Source organism: Xiphias gladius, chromosome 8 (assembly GCF_016859285.1).
Source record: "Xiphias gladius isolate SHS-SW01 ecotype Sanya breed wild chromosome 8, ASM1685928v1, whole genome shotgun sequence".
NCBI classification, from domain to species: domain Eukaryota; kingdom Metazoa; phylum Chordata; class Actinopteri; order Istiophoriformes; family Xiphiidae; genus Xiphias; species Xiphias gladius.
In genome coordinates, this window is record NC_053407.1 from 18,043,293 (window position 1) to 18,063,167 (window position 19,875).

Here is a 19,875-nt window from a genome sequence, read left to right on the forward strand (position 1 = left end):
TAGCAGATTCAAAGTATTATTCACTGTGTGTTAGTTCTGGCAGTTGCCTCTGCTTTGCACTTTGTGTCTCTGCATACCTTCCTGTTTGCACCCTGATGGGACACTCCCGTCTTCCCCCGTCAGACACACTGAGCCTCATCTGGTGGGACAACCTTCGGCTTTCCGCTGGCTAACTTTAGCCTCACAGCTTGAATGGTCTCTCTAAGCCTTTTTTGGGGTTGTGGTGTGCCAAAGTAGATTTACCTTCAATAACCATTTATTAAATCTCTATCCATTAGACTCTGAGGCTTCGTAAGAGCCGGCTGCATTAAGCCTGATTATAGGATGCCCGGCAGAGGAAAAGGGTCTATGTGTCAAGTGTGTCATCGAGTGATTTATATCCCTGGCTGGGATCTCTGTCTTGTCAGTCGGGTGTAAGCTGCAGAGCGGAGAGAGAAGCGCTGAAACCTTTAATGATGGTGAAACTTTGATAATTTTTCCATGTGAATCCAAAGGTTGTTGTCATGCCTTAGTTCTGTAGAGGGTATCTAGGGTTTCTGTCCATTCCTAATGTTGACATTGCTGCTGAACCCTGACCTGTCGCTGCTCTCCAAGGATCCCTGTCTGAGTCATTTTGACGTAAATTCTCAGTCATCAACATGGACGCCAAGGGCCTGAGTGGCACCTTTAAAAGGTCTTCCCTCAAACGCACCACATCTGGCTCGCAAAAGGTAAGATCAGGCCTCTAATGTACTGTCACATTCAACAGGTGACTCAGTATTACCTTACAGAGTTGGCTCCAAACTGGAGTGTTTTAATTTGTCTTTAAAAATTTGTTGTATGTTCTCCTGGGCTTTTTCTTGACTTATAATGGCGTTAATTTTGAGTGTAAGTTTAGTGTAAATGACTGGCAATTGAATTTTATCTTAGATGCTTTTTGCGAACTTTTGTTTCGGAAAACGCTGTGATTAATCGGAGAATGACTTGTGCTGCACAGCTTGTTTCACATGGAACCATTACTATGGCTCATTTTAGAGCCTCTATGTCCGGCATAATGACATGCATCATTCAGCACTGCTGGCCGTATATTGGTGAGCACATGGTCGGCACTCCCAGCCCTGCAAACTTACTGCTAAGTGATGTTTGAAGCTGAGCGGCCGCTCGCTCCAGTACGGCAGTTTAATCCTTCATAATGGCCTAGTATGGATGTCCACGGCCATGACAGATTAAGGACTTTTATATCTTTATAAACTCTGCTTTCATGTGATTAATACACTCCTGTTAACATGTCCTTGAAAGCAAGAAAGATGTGATTTTTAGATACATGCACGCCTCTACTACCGATCCAATGAGCAGAGTATTCTGGGATTAGAGCACACAAACACACACACACACACACACACACACACACACACACACACACACACACACACACACACACACACACACACACACACACACACACACACACACAGACACAGACACAGACACACACACACACACACACACACACACACACACCACAAACTAACTCGCTCAGTGAAATTTTGAGGAGGACAAAGAACAAAACGCTTTCCTATTTACTGTAGATAGTTTTAAAAAAAAAATTAGAACTAAACCTAAACAATTTTAAATCATCATTTAGTTTTCCAAAAAAAGAAAAGAAGAAAAAAAAGAAAAGAAAAATGGAAAATAAACTGAAATATAAAAAACATAAAACATCTTAAATTCATCCACTGTAGATTACATATAGTCCATGTCTATAAGCAACATCAAAATGTTCCAGTAAATATACATTTTTTAAATACTGAGTAAAATTGCTCACTATGTGGCTAAATCAGCCTGACTCCTGATGTATATTTCTACAGTATATCTGACATTGACATCCTTAAAAGAATTGAGTGTGATGGGTTTCTATACATTAGAGCAGGCATTATTTGGTGAGATTAATATTCTTTGCATAATCCACAGCCTTTTTTCTCTGTAAAGCAATCGGGAATGTCATGGCTCTCAGCTGAATAGCGCTGCACTTTTAATGAGATCGGATATGTTGCTAAATATAAACTCATTGGCTGCACAGACCAGACGGCTGAGAGATAACATTGTCCTTTTTTTCCGATCATGCATATTTGTCATGTAGTTATGACAGTCTTTATTCGGCGGATTTATCTGCTTTATTTAAATGATACGCACATACTTCATTATTTACAGTGGGTCATGGTATGAAGGAGGATTTATTTTTCATCAGAAATAGAGGGAAGGCAATATCTCTTTGAATAGAGTTTGGAGAGATGACACTTGATTAGAAATGAAGGTAAAAGTCTTGCTCGTTGTGCTCTCCAACAGAGAGCACAACGAGCAAGTCAGTTAAATATGTTCACGTGATATTACCCTGTCTGTTTCCATAAATGAACTCACTAAAAAATTCGTGTCCATCTGTGGAGCCCTATCCACAGAAAACACTATTCTCCAGCAAATAAGAGGACTCCACTGACCTTTTACCTCTTTGACTGAGAAAGTGTAGCTTACTGCTAAATAGTGAGGAAAGAAATGGACTGGAAGCATCAATGGCCTGATGTGTTTGACTAATTACAGATGGGTTTTGTGCTCAGACCCCGTAAAAACCCGATTAACTATATCAATAAAAACTGCGAAAGCAACACAATCGATACAAATGTGATAGAGAAATTCTTAAATTGTCACACCGGGTGTGTGAGATCATATGACTGTGTGATGCAAGCATCAGACTCAGGTCAGGTGAGGGCCAAGAATCATTAAAAAGCTTGAAGACTCGGGTCAGGATGGAGCATAAATGTCTGGGGCCGGGACCAGGGCTGGGCTAAATCAGACCTCTATGTGTGAATTTCTGAGTTTGTAAAGTTTGTGAAAAATAAAAGTTAAAGGAGTACGATCTTCAAATGTTGCAGCATTCTGCAGCAAAGAAAAGTTAAATGGGTTTAGCATTACTCAAGCGCAAACCTGGCTAAGCTGTTGTACCTAAATTACAACTCAGACCAAATGGATTTGATAAAAGCTGTGGTCAAAGCAAAGGGAAATTCTCTTGAATATTTAATTCTGCTATGTAGATGGCAAACTCGTACATCCCATAAAATTACGTGTAAAAACAAGGTGACATATTTGCTACTGACTGGCCATAAATTGACTCATTCCATATTTATGCTGCAGAATCGTGCAAATACTCAATATCATATCTGTTAATTGAGTATTGCAGTTTTTAAAAAATATAATAAGGCATATAGGGCTAACATTTAAGTATAACCACTGTCAAAACCGTTACAACCAATGTGTGACCTGCTTTTAAACCTTATAAGATTTAGAAATGATTAGCTGTTGCTGTAAGTACAGGCGTAATCTTTATTCCGATTCCCTGATTTTATTCTTTAAAAAAATCCATTTGTACTATTTTTCTGTCACTTTCCTTTGGGGAAAACACAGAAAAAACAGTGGCTTTAAAACATGTCTTATGACTCCCTCAACTCTTGGGGATAATCAGTGACATGTTGGACTCATGTGATGGCTAACTGGATTTTCAAACCCAGGAGGACAATGAGTCCATTTACAAACAGGGCCGACTGAAAACAGTTAGCTTCACAGTTAATGCAAATTTGCCTACCCAGAGCCTGCAACTCGAGTTGTGTCACTTTGTCCAAATATCTTTCCCCTCAAGTCAAAATACGTAAAAGGCAGCCTGTTATTTGGTCCACGTGGGATCGACCATGAGTCTTGAATATTTTTTTTAGACAGTAAAGGAGTCTACATGGGTTTCCTTCCTGTCACGTTGCATCAAACTCTAACCACATCGCCATTCAATACCAAAGCCGAGCAATTAGTTGCTTTTATCTTCAACCCTGGTGACATCACATTCCTCATAGGACCCCCAAATCCTTTCTGATCCATTTCCCTTGTGCTGATGAGGCTTTTGTTGTGTGAATTCCATCATATCAAAATCAACATTCAGAATAAATGATATTTCCTTTAACACATAGTTTTCACTCAACTATGTAAAGCCACCCACCGTACACAATTATGTGTTCAATATGCACTGAATTAGACCAAGTCAGATGTCAACGTACAGAAATACAACCATCGTTATACCTTTTCCTCATGACTGTTGGGACTGAATAGTCCATTTAATTGTAGCTGAACTGGAACAAATTTGCTGTGATGTAGCTAGCTCACTAAGCAGTGGGTCAGGAGACCGGGACCATGTGATTCAAGCGCGAAAAGGCATGAATGTATGGCATACAGTGTATGTGGACTGTAGGTGTCTTGACTAATAAAAATGTGGTACCTACAACATTGCACTGGTAGAGGTACTTATTCTTAGAGAGAATTAAGGCAGAATGATATGCATGTTCAATCAGAGCAATGTATTATGTCATGGTGTCATGCAATAGCCAAAATTTAAGCATCATTGCATCAGTACAACTAATTCAAAAAGAGGTAATAAATATCTTTTCTCTGTCCCATTCTGCAATCCAGCTGTTATAATTTTTTTTTATATCTCACACAGCTGTCTTTTGTTTTGAACAATCATTTCCTCTGCACGTTGGAATGAATGCTGTCCGTTGTTCCAGGGCTTGTTTTAAGTATCGTTAATTTGCTTAGTGTGACACAATCTGATCCTGCAGTATCTAATTCTTTAAGGTTTTTGCTGTTAAGTGCTCAGAGGCAGCTCTTAATGAGGCAGCTGGTTGCTGACTGGATTTTGGTTTTAATTGCTGTGGTTAATGAGTATAAGTAAGCTGAAATAACTGCGTCATACTGGCCAAACCCTTCAGGAAATGCGCTTTGTTTTCTTCAGCTATAATTACCAGCAGCCCGTGTGTTTTTTTGTTTTTTTTTTAATACCGGAGAAGGACCAGAAGGGGGAAGTTGGGGGGATGTTAGGCTTCTCATTCCTCTGTCTTTCTGAGTCATCAACCACCAACTTCCCTTGTCTTTTTCACCGAGACTTGCAGTCAGGCTCAAACTGTACACTTCAACCATAAAAGGAGCGATTATCAAACCATTTCACACGAGGACGGTTTTAAATGAGTGTCTGCGACTCCGTGCTTTTTAACTCCATCTCAGCCTCTAGCTCACCTAATGCCTTCCTCTGGTTATTTGAGCAGGCATCTGAAAGCCCTTAATAACTTTAAATAGTTTTAACTGAATTATTACATAAAGTCCAGCATGTATAATAAACAGAGGTCATTTTAAACTTATTTAAAGATCAAATTTAACTTTTTCCTTGCCCAAGCAGAAGCCTAAATTCCTTTTTTTAGTTATAGTCTATACCATAAAAAGTTGGATATCAAACTGCAGCCGGTAGGCTACATGTCATTTTTAAAAAACAGTAACATCCTTTTTCAGCCTGCTTGGAGGCCATTTATTATACAAGATTTCAAATGCAAATCCACTTAACACTACCAAAATTAAAAAGCAAGATTAAGAGAATACTGAATGGCTGGTCTACTGAGTTTTTTTTCTCCCCTCCACAAAAACAAGGTGGGCAGAAATAGAGATTAACTGCAATTAGCATTGACTGACCTTGCCCCCAACTGGAGACCAGTCATGTCTTAACAAGGCGCCTTCTAAAAGAATGCCTGCATCCAATTCTCTCAATTATGCAAATTGGGTTGAAATCAAAGTAGTTGGAGGGGGTGAAAATTTTCAAATGAAAAGTTGGGGAGCCTCTGAACAAGACTGCAGTCCATTTAGGTTGGCCACTCTGCTCTGTCTTCTCACAAAAGCTAAGATCTTCCACACTATGAAGTGAACACAAAGAAAGGAGTTTAAACAAATTGGGAGATTAGGGGCCGGTTATCAAAGTAGATTTATTGTGCCTTGTTCAAGCGAAGGATGAAAATACCCTGTGGGCATGGAGAAGGGGTCATGGGACTCCCAAAAGGATTACCTTGAACTGGAGTCATGAGACTTGGGCGAACAAAGACCCTGCTCACATGCTCATCATATTAACTGGCCCTCATAAAGTGAAGAAGTTTCATGTCTTGTGGGATTCAATGAGAGCACTTGACTGAGAGTGCAGCACCGGGAGAAAGCTCTGGTAGAGGAGCAGCAGACTGTAGACTTCGCCTCTACTCTCTAGGCTTAATCTCCAGCAGCCTTAGAGACAGGACTCCGCAGCTCGGACAGAAGATTATATGTAAGTGTATCTACATTCCATAACGGCAATTCTCACCCCTTTATTTAATCGCTTTTATGACAGAATTACTTATATATTGCTGAGCGGCGAGCGATGTGGTACGAATCATGCACCCTCGAATGTGGATTTGGATGCGGTGAATGTGAGCAGGGCAGCACTGTATGAGTTGTGTCTGCTTAATGATGTACGATAACACTGAGATGGAAAATTGCTGAGACAAGACAGACGCAAAAAAGACAGCAACAACCCCACTATGCCTTGGACTTTTTGAAAATACAACAGGATGGCAAAACCTACAGGTGATAGGTAGCATTTATAATTTACATGCACATAGCCAAACTATCTTCATGCAAACAAACAGATTCATATTTTAGATTGGAAAATGCAAAAAAGACACTAAATGGTTTTCAATTGGTAGACTGTTTTTTTTTAAAATTAGTTGTATCTTCGGATTTAGCAACACATAACTTTATAATTAAATCTACTTAACTAAGTCATAATCAGATGACTGTTGTCATCTGTTTTGGATTAAGACAAACAGAAATTAATCTTTAATGAGTCTAATGAGAACATCGGTTCGTTGTAATAGCAAACGATATAGAGGCGCAACACACAAAGTGTTTTATTTATATACGTATGAAGGGAAGGATGAAAAGTGCGCCCTTGCAGTACTATTGCAGTTCAACAAAAGAAACTAAAGTATGATTGTTATTAAAAAAAAGTGTAATTATAGCCGATGAAAAATAGGAAGTATGCAAGATGCATATGTGTGACAGTAACAGGTATATTTATAGGCCATAAATAAGTCTTCATAGTGTGTATACAGGCTGCAAAAAACTATTAACCTGATCAAATAATAACGGATAACATACAATCATACAAAGATTCAGTGGTATCATGAGGGAACCGTACTAACCAAAATTTCTGCTAATATAATCAGAACATTTTTATAGATGAACAATATACAAGCTCCAAATACAGAAAAAGTCTAATTTGCTTTGAACACTTTTTTTTCCTTTTGTGTAGAACATACAATAGACAGTCCAGGATAATTTGAGGTTTTGCAGCCACCCTCCTGCAGTACCTCCTGGCTGAGGCCATTTGTGCAGAAAGAGAGGGACAGAGAGAGAGAGAGAGAGAGAACAGTAACTGTACTGTGTTATGGCCACTTGTGGCAATCGGTGACAAGACTTCATTCGAATTAATGTATGTTCTTTCATTTACACTCATATGATTTCATACTCATAGTTAAAGTTAAAGTTGAGATTTTTAAAATATATTTTAAACTGTTAAATATCATTGTTCTTTTTTGCCATTTAAATGAGTGTTTTCTTGGAAAGATTTGCTCCCAGTGCTTCAGTTTTAATTGGGCTTCCACTGTCAACAATGGCCCTCAGAGAAACTTTTTCTTTGAACTCAGGTTATTTTTGCTCAGCACTGGAAAAGGATCAGACGGCAACATGATGCTTTTCACTGGCTACTTATCAAATCTGAAGGGACAATACAACGTAACAGTTGTTAGTCATGATTAATGGTGCTATAAAAATCTTGGGAATAACAGAACGTGCTCGACCTTACTGTGTGAAATACAGTGTTTTTGCCTGTTCATGCTAGTCAACAGGCAAAATAAACTGTATTTATAAGTTTCAGCAGAAATATTTTCACGTGAATAATATTTTGTCCAATCTGTCATTTATGCTTTCTTTGTGGGATGCAAAAAGTCCTAATCTTTTAGCCAGGATTACCACTGAGAGGATTTTGATAGTGAAACTCAAAAAAAACATTCAGATACCAGCAAGGATGATCTCCCTGCGACGGTGGCGTGATAGCATGTTGTGTCAACTAACACTTTTTTCCTTTCTTCAATTTTCTCTTTACAGGCACAGAAAGCTTGGATTGAGAGGACCTTTCTTAAAAGAGAATGTGTTCACATATTTCCCACCAAGGACCCGACCAGGTAATTATGGTCTTTAAATTACTTTTTTAATGGTTACTTATCACTTGCGGTAAACATATGGCATTAGGTTGCACCAGCAGCTATGTTATTATCATTTATTATGAGAGAAAACATTTAGAAGATGACTGCAAAACTTATCAAGATAACTTTTTCTGTCAAATTAACCACGTTTGACTAAATAGTCTTGATCCTTTCTACTGCTTGAGACAGCTTACTACAAATAACTTTCATTTTACTCAAATATATATACTAATATAATATATATATAAATTTTCCTTAGTTGTCAACTGGGCCCTTGTTAATAGAATGTGTAACTCATGACAGTGTTAATTATGTAAATTAAAATATGAATGATGCCCTATATTCACTATGAGAAATGTTTTAATTAGATCGGAAATAATTTCATCCTATTAATTCGTTCATTTACTAACTCATGACACCTATGAATACAAATTATCAGACATTTACTGAGATTAAAAGTGATTTTTCAGTATATTTGTAGGACATGGTTATTGTCCTGGGCTCAGAGAACAGGCTGAGAGCAGCCAGGCAGGGCAACCCTTTGTTCATCGAGGCACATATTTCCCAGAAATGGGCACAGTCATGAAAGAGCCAGCACAATGTGTGTTTTGGGGAAAAAAAAACACAGCCTTCATAGGAAAACTATACAACAGTCTTTGACTCCGCTCCTTCTGTTCTGGTAACCTCAACAACACTGGATACTATATCGCTCAGGGATTTCTATGAATAACCCACCCAGTTTTTAAGTTTAAAAATCAGGGACCAGGCCACAAAGCTCCACGGGCCCCAGTACTGATGTGTTAGTGAGTGATTCTTGTTCTGTGATCCGTCTAGATGTGCCTGTGGTCAGCTGACAACGCAGCACGTGGCCATCCCTCCTGGTGCCAACTCAGTAGAGGAAACAAACCAGCTGGTGCAGATCGACACCCCAAAGGATAAATGGACTGTGATCAAATACACCAGAACTTACCCAACAGACGCCTTTGGCATAATCGAGTTCCAGGGTGGAGGATTCATCAACAAGGCCATGGTGGGTCTCAGCTGCTGAAAGATTATGTCTTTGTTACGTAGTTGGTCCTGTGAGAAGTCACAACAGCATGAGAGGAGTGAGTGATCGGATGTGGCCCTAAAGGGTGGCCTCTGACACCTGACCCTTTGTTTAAAACTTGTGGAATTTACAGCAGACAAAGTGACCGTGTGGTTTGATTCAAAATAAGTGACAATACTGTACATTCCCAATCTTTTCTTTACTAGTATATCCGGGTTTCCTATGACACCAAGCCTGACAACCTGCTGCATCTGATGGTGAAGGACTGGCAGCTGGAGCTGCCCACGTTGCTCATCTCTGTTCATGGAGGTCTCCAGAACTTCGACCTCCAGCCCAAACTCAAGCAAGTGTTTGGCAAAGGCCTGATCAAAGCTGCCGTCACAACTGGAGCGTGGATCTTCACGGGTGGAGTCAACACGGGTAGGGCGCTGACACTTCAGGATAATGCTTTTAATGTTCCCTTATTTGTGACATTAAAAGATTGCCTTTGCTCTAAATTGTCATTACGTAATACGTATTCTACAATCTCCTGGGGGAGATTTGACCAACCTATTGTCACAGGTTTAAGCACTATAATTAGAGCTTTTGTGGAAAAATTAATCACAAATGACAATCTGTGTGGATTTCGCGTGCAGTAAACACAGTGTGTCCCATCACACAGCCCCATTAGGCAGCTGAAAGAGTCATTATTCATGAGGCTGTATTTTGCTTATTACAACTTAGGGGTGATCCGTCATGTCGGAGATGCCTTGAAGGATCATTCCTCCAAGTCACGAGGGAAGGTGTGCGCAATAGGAATTGCTCCATGGGGGATACTGGAAAGCAAAGACGACCTCATCGGAAAAGATGTGAGAACATTTGCAGCTGCATTTAGTTTCCCGAGAAGAGACGCTTTCATATTAATATTTCTTCTTTAAACGCTTCAAACTACTTTCTTCTTCCTTTACCAGGTAACCAGACCCTATCAGTCGATGGCAAACCCACTGAGCAAGCTGGCCGTGCTCAACAACAGCCACTCCCACTTCATCCTGACCGACAATGGCACCTGCGGGAAGTACGGCTCTGAGGTCAAACTACGTCGACTGCTGGAGAAGCACATCTCCCTGCAGAAGATCAACACTCGTAAGTCACACAGTGCTACACAGACATCACAAAGCCTACTCCATCCTCCATAGTGCGTGTGCGTGAGCCACTCAGTCTTGTTGGACATGTGGATGGAGAGCTCCTCTGTGACCTGTGGGCTTCCCTTTGTCATCCTATGCCTGGAGCTCGGATAAGGCAGGGACAGCAAAGGGATGCTCAGCCGTCACCACTGACATCACTCCCTCCCTCCTCTGGTTGTTGCCTGTTGACACATCACATCAGCGTGTTCTGTTTCAACATTTCATTCTCAAAGTTCTGTGATTATAAGGTGACACTTAAGTTGACAAATGGATGGATGGGTTTCAAGGACCGACGATTTTAGCTGTGTTTTTCAGGTCTGGGTCAGGGGGTCCCCCTGGTGTGTCTGATAGTGGAGGGAGGTCCCAACGTTATCTCCATCGCCCTAGAGAGTCTGAGAGATGAGCCTCCCATCCCTGTGGTGGTGTGTGACGGCAGCGGCCGAGCTTCTGACATCATTTCCTTCGCACACAAGTTCTCAGAGGATGGGGGGTGAGATTTTACATGATTTCTCCTTCTCGGTATTTTTATTATTCTAAATAAAGCTGGTAAAAAGCTGAAATTTCATCCTTTAATCCCCACTTTCCAGCCTAGTTAATGATGACGTCAGAGACCAATTGTTGGTTACTATTCAGAAGACTTTCAATTACACCAAAAGCCAATCACAGCAGATCCTGCTCATGGTAATGGAGTGCATGAAGAAAAGGGAACTGGTGAGTAGAAGAAAAAACTGAGTAAAATCTCATAAACGTGGTTAATAAAGTGTTAATATCTTCATGCTCCTTGTATTTCACAATGATCTTGTATTTGAAAATAACATTTGCTGTGTCAATCAATAAATAACTTTTGAGTTGTGAAACATCTGGTCTTCATCATCATTCATCCATTCCACTCATCTGTGTATTTCCATTAACATATTGAATAAACATAATCCCCACAACCTGTCTGTCATTTCGCCTCCTTGTTGTGCCCATATCTGGTCATGTCATATAATCCGAGGCATTCGCGGCTTCACTGTAGAGCACCATCAACACTCATGTATAAGTGAACAGCTGTAAAGGGGTGTTCGGTGTCTGATTCTGCAGTATTAAACTCATTCCTTTTATGTAAACACTACAGTTCAACGCTCTACGATGAAGCACACACCCTGGTAAGAGTCTTCGCAGATAGCGGATTAATCCCCGAGGGGTTGAGTGTTTCTCCAAACTGTTTGCTGGAAAACTTGGTACTTAAATAGCAGCAGCATTTGTGCATCCCCAGCAGATTTCCCTAGACGTAAGTGATGTGATTAGTAGTTTGTAATACCCAGCACATTTAATCTCCAGACTCCATACATTTGGGTGGGAAAGATCAGGGCACACTACCACCTGCTTAGCAGAGGCTCTTACTTGATCCATTCACGGTAAACATGCAGCACACAGATGGAGGAGAGGATCCATCTCTCTAATCCTCAGCCAGGTTCCACTCTCTCTCCGCTCCCCAGGCTTTTTTCAGTGCCTAGAGTGCTATCACTTCACCAGAGACTCTGCATCGTCTATCCCCGATGTATTAGACTGCCTAATGCTCCAACACACTCAGATAAGCAACTTAAACTGCTTTTTCAAAGATCACACTGCTCCGGGCTTTTTTTCCCCTACCATTTAGTTCTCGCTGATACGACCCAGACAATGGGACAGAACTATAGACACAACTAAGAGGCCACACTATTGCCTGCTCTTAATCTAAAGTGCCATGAATAAGCTACAGGTGAATCAGTGTCACTGTCTAGTCCCCACATAATCCTTTCATCTCAAGTGCATCTCATGTGAACAGCTGGGTTAGACAAAATAAAAGCACTGATTTAGAGAGCTGAAATTTGAGATGACGTAACACCGGGATACAACATTTAACCGAATTATGAGTTCACTCATAAAAATCTCCCTATTTGCAGAAACAAAGCACACAGCGCAAGTTTTCAGTCCTCATACTGATGCAGGCTGCTCATTATTAACGCATCTCGAGACCAGCCCTGAAATCTCTGGCACAGTGCCACATATTCATGCCAACCTAATCTCATTTGCCATGGCCGCACATGTGACAGGCCCGTCAGCGTAATTTCATTCGATATAGTCTAGTCTATAACAAGGCAAGTACTATCACTCTGTCTGACAAGTAAATTAGCTGTTTGTGCTCGAAGGGTCAGCCACAGAGGGTTGCAGGGAGAGGTCCCGCTGAAAGATTCTCCACGTGTACCACTACCGTGAGAGTGGTAAACTCATGGCACAAATTCATTTGTTTATCGATTCATCTCTTCATTTATGTAGCTGGTTATTAACAGATTCCGACATTATATGACTGCCTTGCTCACATCTGCAGTTTCTTCTTCTCTTCTCATTTTTTTTCCTCACATGTAGATCACAGTTTTTCGAATGGGTTCAGAGGGACAACAAGATATTGAAATGGCCATTCTTACTGCCTTGTTAAAAGGTATTGTCTGGCTGCATCGCAGTTAGATATCTCAAATTTATTTGTACTATTACATCACAGCAATATTTTTCTTGCTACATACCACATACCACCTCTTCTCTCTCTCTGTTCCTCCATTTCGTTTGCATCAGGCACGAATGCTTCAGCAGCAGATCAGCTCAGTTTGGCTCTGGCCTGGAACAGAGTGGATATTGCTCGCAACCACATCTTTGTTTATGGACACAATTTACCAGTGAGTGGTGCTCGTATCTGAATAGTGTCAATTAATTATTACACATGAGTGCACTACAGTTGCAAAGTTACAAAGGATGTATTTAGGACTGATGGACAGAATTTGGTTTTGAAAATAAAAATGATATGTAACTGAATTGCTTTAAGAACAGTGTGTTCTCAAGCCATGGCGGAAGGACAGAAAGAGCTTGTTTTGTCCTGATTTGTGTTTCTCAGATACAAAAAATTTCAATGATTTAATGTAACCAAGTAATCCTAAGAGCAGAAAGAAGAGTGACAGAGCTCTAGCTTTCCTCTTATTCCTTTCGGTTAGCCTGCAGGTGCCATCGCCAGCACTACAACCTCTGCAGCCCCGATGCAGGAGAAACAGAAGAGTCCCGCCAGCGCTCCGCGCAACAAGACCCGGGCAAAGAAGGGGAAAGGGAAAGGAAAGGCGAAGCCTGAACCTCCAGAGGAAACAGACCCGAGGAAGTTGGAGATGATTCGTTGGGTAGGATTAGGGTTTATGACAAAATTTTCACTTCAGATGGATGAAAATAGAATGAAGGCCGTACAGTGTAAATAATAATTAGTCCGTTTGTTAACGCTTCCTAGGTGAACTCTCTGGAGCAGGCAATGATGGATGCTCTGGTGCTGGACAGAGTTGACTTTGTCAAACTGCTCCTTGAGAATGGGGTCAATATTCACCACTTTCTCACCATTCCCAGACTGGAGGAGTTATACAATACGGTGGGCCTGATGCACTGCAGCAAAGGAAAACAAAAAAACAAATCTAAATGCCACAAAATACCGATCTGAAAAATATGAAAAAGGGTCAACTCTTATTTCTAACCTTCTTTCTCCTGCCTTGTCCACGCTTCTCTTCTCTCAGAAACTTGGCCCGGCTAATACACTGCATGCTGTGGTTAGGGACGTCAAAAAGGTAAAATTAGTTTTCCTGCAGTATTCAGCGTTTTTGATGCATAATACAGGTTTTATACTATCTTGAGACACCTGCTTTGTTATATATTACTCTGGTGATTCTACAGGGAAACCTTCCTCCGGATTATCAGATCACTTTGATTGATATTGGCCTGGTGCTGGAATACCTCATGGGTGGAGCGTACAGGAGCAACTACACCAGGAAGGTTTTCCGTAACCTCTACAATAATTTGTATGGACTAAAAAGGGTAAGCATGGTTGAAAGAAAATAAATGATAATGACTTGCTCATCATATTAAGTAATATTCGACATTAATTATCACGTTTCTTTGTCTTTGCGCAGCCAAAAGCCCTAAAGCTTCTGGGAATGGAGGTGAGGTGTCCTTTTTTCAACAAAACACACAGTTAGCTGAAATGGTACAACTCACACAGCAGAATAATCTATCATCATCTTTTATTTTGTTAGGATGATGAACCTAGACCAAAAGGCAAGAAAAAGGCGAAAAAGAAGAAAGAGGAAGAAGTGGAAATTGATGTGGACGACCCTGAGATCTGTCGATTCAAGTACCCCTTCCATGAGCTGATGCTGTGGGCGGTGCTGATGAAGCGCCAGAAGATGGCGCTCTTCCTCTGGCAGCGTGGAGAAGAAGCCATGGCCAAGGCCCTGGTGGCTTGTAAACTGTATAAAGCCATGGCCCATGAGTGCTCCGAGAGTGAACTGGTGGATGACATCTCCCAAGACTTGGAGAACAACTCCAAGTCAGTACATATAATATCTCGTGCACAGGTTAAAGTTGTAGTGTCACAAGTTTTTTTATGAAGATAAAAACACACAAGTGCCTATCACTCTAATTTGGGCACCTTTATGTTGGGTTCCTGTCCACTAGTCTAAACAGCTTATGCTCCCTTATATATGCGTGTATATATATTTCATTGGCGCATCTGTGGTCTCAAACTCTTTTGAGAAGTGCTGTATAGAGATGATTGTTGTTGTTCCCTCTCTTTCATAGAGAATTTGGTCAGCTGGCCTACGAACTGTTAGACCAGTCCTACAAGCATGATGAGCAAGTGGCCATGAAACTCTTAACATACGAGCTGGTTAACTGGAGTAACTCAACCTGTCTGAAACTGGCTGTGGCTGCTAAGCAGCGTGACTTCATTGCCCACACCTGCAGCCAGATGTTGCTCACTGACATGTGGATGGGTTGCTTGAGGATCGGCAAGAACCCTGGCCTCAAGGTTGATATGACAAAATGTTTTCCTTTCAAGCAACCATAAAAAATATTCTACAATGATAGCAACGACATCAGTAGTTGTAATACTTGTCATTTGCGTCACATTAGAGTAAATTAATTCTCTCTAAACAAATAAAAAACTCAATGTAACTTATAAAAACTCTGATCATTTTTTCACCTAGGTTATTTTGGGAATCATGTTTCCTCTTTTAATTCTACTGTTGGATTTCCGTCTTGGAGATGATGCGTCCTACCATGCACCTGGAGGCAAAGAAGACGGAAAAGACAAGGATGAGGACACAAAATCCAGCAAGGTATTGGTGCATGCTGACCTTGTCAGATGAATTTGTGTTCACATACTGTTAATCAGCCCTTTTTGTCAAGCCAAAACGATGACGAGCTGAGTTTGCTGTTATGTTGTAGGAAGCTAATGCTGATGCAATTTCTCGAAAGGGAGATGAAGAGGAGGGTAGCACTAAAGTCCACAAAATCCCCATTGGCAAAAGGTTCTTTGAGTTTTACGATGCGCCCTTTACCAAATTCTGGTTCAACACTGTAAGTTCCCTTCTTGTGCATTGAAAGAATCGTTGTGAGCATTTTAAAATTAATTATAACTTACGATAAAAATGACTTTATGACTTCCGGCAGATTTCCTATCTGGGCTATTTAATGTTGTACAACTACATTATCCTGGTGAAAATGGAGCGATGGCCATCTATACAAGAGTGGACTGTCATTGCATACATCCTCACACTAGGCACTGAAAAAGTCAGACAGGTAAAAGTGATAAAATATGATCTATTCGATCAGATTCTAGTCACTATGCGTATTGATGAGAATTTGTGGTCTCTATATGACCTTTAAACCCTGGTGTCTAGATTCTCATGTCAGAGCCGGGGAAGCTGAAACAGAAGATAAGTGTGTGGCTGGAGGAGTACTGGAACATCACGGACCTGGTGGCCATATCCACCTTCCTTCTTGGTCTCATGCTACGGCTGCAGCATGAACCTTACCTGGGCTACGGCAGAGTCATCTACTGTATAGACATCATCTTCTGGTACATTCGAGTCCTGGACATCTTTGGAGTCAACAAATACCTGGGACCCTATGTGATGATGATAGGGAAGATGGTAATGACCTTTAGCGTTTCCCTCTGAGTTAAACAAATCACATGAAAGTCCCATAACAGACATGAAATGTATACAAACAGAATGAACAGAAAGTCACACTGAGTCCAAATTTATTTTTGTTTCTTTTTTTTCAGATGATTGACATGATGTACTTTGTGGTGATCATGTTGGTGGTGCTTATGAGCTTCGGCGTGGCTCGGCAAGCCATCCTTCACCCAGATGAGGAGCCAACCTGGCGCCTGGCCAGAAATATTTTCTACATGCCCTACTGGATGATCTATGGAGAGGTTTTTGCGGACTCGATAGACCGTAAGACTAGAATTCATAGTAAGATTCTGTTTCCTGATTCTGGGCAGATGATCAGTGCTACATTAATTTCTATGTCTTAAATTCTGTGATGTTTAGTAACAATAGACTACACTGTAACCCCTCAATACTTTGTCTCCCTCTGCTGGCCCATTTATAATAGGTTCTTACTTCAATGCATTGCAAAAATGTTGCCTTGAGGAAGAGCAGAGTAGGTATCATTAACTCATGGCATAGGATCATGATCATCTGCCTTCAAGTTTTTTTTTCTGTCAGTGTTTCTTCTGTCAGGGTGAAGGCCATAAGCAGCTACTGACAAAGCCTAAATTAACAGGGTTATTAAACATCAAAACAGTTGTTTTCTGAAGAAGTTGGTAATACATGTTTGTTTGTTTTTTAAATATACTGTATATATTGATATTTAAATCTTCAGGTTTGATTCTCCCAGTTTTAAAACAAATGCTCCATATTTTTCATTTTTCTGAACAAAGCTGTGAACTAATCTTAAAATCAGATTTTCCATAAACAATAAAGTTAAAAAAAGGCCGGAGATATAAAGTAGAGCAATTATTTTTATTGTTTGATTACTGGCAAGTTGAAGAAACATTCTGATGACACCAGTCCACTCTTTCATGGACATCAGCTTGACCTTGACAGAAGTATGATATGAAAATCCTATGCTTATTGATTTTAATGCTTTCTCCATGTTTCTGCGTGACTGCGCTTTTCTTGGATTTCTCAAAGTCTATGCAATGGAAATCAACCGTGAGTAGTTTTAAAAGGCAAGAATGCAATTCCAATCAATTAGAATAAAGGTCTCAGGATAAACTCAATAGCTATAACCTCCTTTCCCCACAGCTCCATGTGGTGAACATTTATACGATGAGGATGGGAAGAAACTGCCTCCGTGTATCCCGGGTGCCTGGCTCACACCCGCTATTATGGCCTGTTACCTTCTCGTGGCAAACATTCTTCTGGTCAACTTGCTCATTGCAGTCTTTAAGTAAATATATGTTCCAGTGTCTGACTGCTCTTTTATTTACAGGAAACATCTACCCCTACTGTACTGTTACAGTTTGTACTCACTGGTCTGTGTTTCCTGTCCCACAGCAACACCTTCTTTGAAGTCAAGTCCATTTCCAACCAGGTGTGGAAGTTCCAGAGATATCAGCTGATCATGACTTTTCATGACCGTCCCATCCTGCCTCCGCCTCTCATCATCTTCAGCCACCTCTACATCCTCTTCAACAGGCTGTTTCGACGTTGTGCCAGGAAGAAACAAGAGGGAGAGCTAGATGAGAAGGACCGAGGCCTCAGTTAGTTTCCTCTAATGATGCAAAACCTATACATACAATTTAACTAATGAAATAGTAAATAATATACAATTTCACTGGATAAATGACATATATGATATACTTTGAAACCTTTAAAATCAGGACCAAAAGTGAATAAATTTAATCTTATCCTGGGTCAATAAAATGAATCTTACCATGTTTTAGCCCATTGGCATACACTTCCAGAACAGTTTTGGTCCTGACTTAAATGTCAAGAAACACTCAGAGTGACATGTTGTCGTGATTTGTTTCTAACAGAGCTTAGGCTGAATCCAGAGGAGCTAAAAAATCTGTACGAGTTCGAAGAACAGTGTGTGGAGGAATACTTCCGTGAGAAAGAGGATGAGCAGCAGTCCTCCAGTGATGAACGCATCAAGGTTACCTCAGAAAGGTGAACCCTCTTTTCATGTGTAATTTAGACATTTCTACACATTAATTACAGGTCATACTTACAAAAAAATTTCTATTTCTTTTGTGTTCTTGGCAGAGTTGAGAATATGTCCATGCGTCTGGAGGAGGTAAATGAGAGGGAGAACACCATGAAGGCCTCCCTGCAGACGGTGGACCTGCGCCTGGCCCAACTGGAAGAGATCCACGGACGAATGGCAGTGGCCCTGGAAAAGCTCGCAGGAGTGGACAGATTGGAGCTAACTAGAACCTATTCACGAAACTCCTCCGTGTGTGACCCTTCCACCCTCCTTCGCCAGGGCAGTATTAACAGTGCTGATGGTTACAGCCTTTACCGCTTCCACATGGACATGGAAGAGTTTGCATCGAAGCAGAAGGACACAGATGAGACAACAAAAACTGGTCTAGAGAGACAGAGGAGTCTGCGGCAAGCCTCCACCATCTGTACTCTCAACACAAAGGAAGGGGGTCAGACCTTAGAAGTAGCTGGTTTGGAGAGATCGCAGCCCAGCTCCTGTGTGGACATTCTCATATCTCCATGTGAACAAAAGCCTGTTTCTGCAGCATCAAGTCAAGAGACCATAACCAACATAAAACAAGACAGCACATTGCTGCTAGATAGACTAACAGACAAGAATAGACTAAAGCCTTCTTCCCCTCCAAAAAGGACTAAATCCTTGAGATACTTTCCGGTCGAAGACCAACCCGTGTCTTCTCTGACAAAGAGGAGGTCTATGAGCACCGTCATCATCAGCCCTCCCGATGAACCAGAGGAAGCAGCTGAACCCACAAAGAAAGCCCATGTGCTACTGGGAACCTCCTCGTCTCCTAAGAGGACTGAATCTTTGAGATATGTCCCTACTGAAACTCAAAGTCAAACTTCTCCTATCACAAAGAAGAGGGCTATGAGCAGCATCTTCTACAATCCAGCCGAAGCTACTGATGATGTGCTGCAAACTGCAGAATACAGGTCACTGGTGGAGCAAGTAACTAAAACACCAAATCAGTGGCCAGCAAATCTGGAGTATCAGGTGCACCCCAGTACTTTTGGTCACATGCCTAAAGTATCAACAGTCAGAACTCTTACCCAGCAGTTTCAAACTAGCACTGCACCTGCAGATCTTAAAAAAGAAGAAAATCAGATTGATCAAATTCCTTTAGAAAGTGAGGGAACTCTTCCAGCAGCAGAGCCCGTGGAAAACCAAACAAAGATGAAGGCGAAGAGAAACCTCTCGGACACTACTGAGTATCTGACTGTAGCTGACGAAAAGTATTCGCCGTGTAACAGGTCACAGAGCTGGAATGCCAGTGAGAGGAAAGCAAAGTGTTTGATGGTTAGCAAGGAGCCCAGAGGCTCTAGCAGCGAGAGAGACCTCGTTGATGTCTGCAGGGTGGCAGCTGTTGGAGGAGAAGATGTGAGAAGGAGGATGGAGGCAGAGAAAGAAGATGATGCACAGGAAGAGAAATGACAGCAACAAAGAGAGGAGATTGATTAAAGCAGCAAATGAG

At 41.1% G+C, this 19,875-nt stretch overlaps 2 protein-coding genes across 2 annotated transcripts; both read left to right on the forward strand.

Moving 5' to 3' along the window:
- The first annotated feature begins 637 nt into the window (after nucleotides 1-637).
- On the forward strand, nucleotides 638-11,069 carry trpm1b (transient receptor potential cation channel, subfamily M, member 1b). The gene is made up of 8 exons (XM_040132310.1): nucleotides 638-710; nucleotides 8,029-8,105; nucleotides 8,961-9,156; nucleotides 9,381-9,594; nucleotides 9,898-10,022; nucleotides 10,125-10,296; nucleotides 10,653-10,827; nucleotides 10,925-11,069. The coding sequence occupies exons 1-8, from the start codon at nucleotides 639-641 to the stop codon at nucleotides 11,067-11,069; spliced, it is 1,176 nt and encodes a 391-aa protein (XP_039988244.1). The 5' UTR covers nucleotide 638.
- Nucleotides 11,070-13,387: 2,318 nt separating this feature from the next.
- LOC120792872 (transient receptor potential cation channel subfamily M member 1) lies at nucleotides 13,388-19,835 on the forward strand. Its single transcript, XM_040132256.1, has 16 exons — nucleotides 13,388-13,522; nucleotides 13,627-13,761; nucleotides 13,904-13,954; nucleotides 14,061-14,201; nucleotides 14,297-14,326; nucleotides 14,420-14,712; nucleotides 14,964-15,192; nucleotides 15,371-15,502; nucleotides 15,612-15,743; nucleotides 15,837-15,965; nucleotides 16,067-16,318; nucleotides 16,453-16,627; nucleotides 17,483-17,627; nucleotides 17,735-17,940; nucleotides 18,217-18,349; nucleotides 18,446-19,835. Exons 1-16 carry the CDS (start codon nucleotides 13,388-13,390, stop codon nucleotides 19,833-19,835), a joined length of 3,708 nt encoding a protein of 1,235 aa, XP_039988190.1.
- The last annotated feature ends 40 nt before the right edge of the window (nucleotides 19,836-19,875 follow it).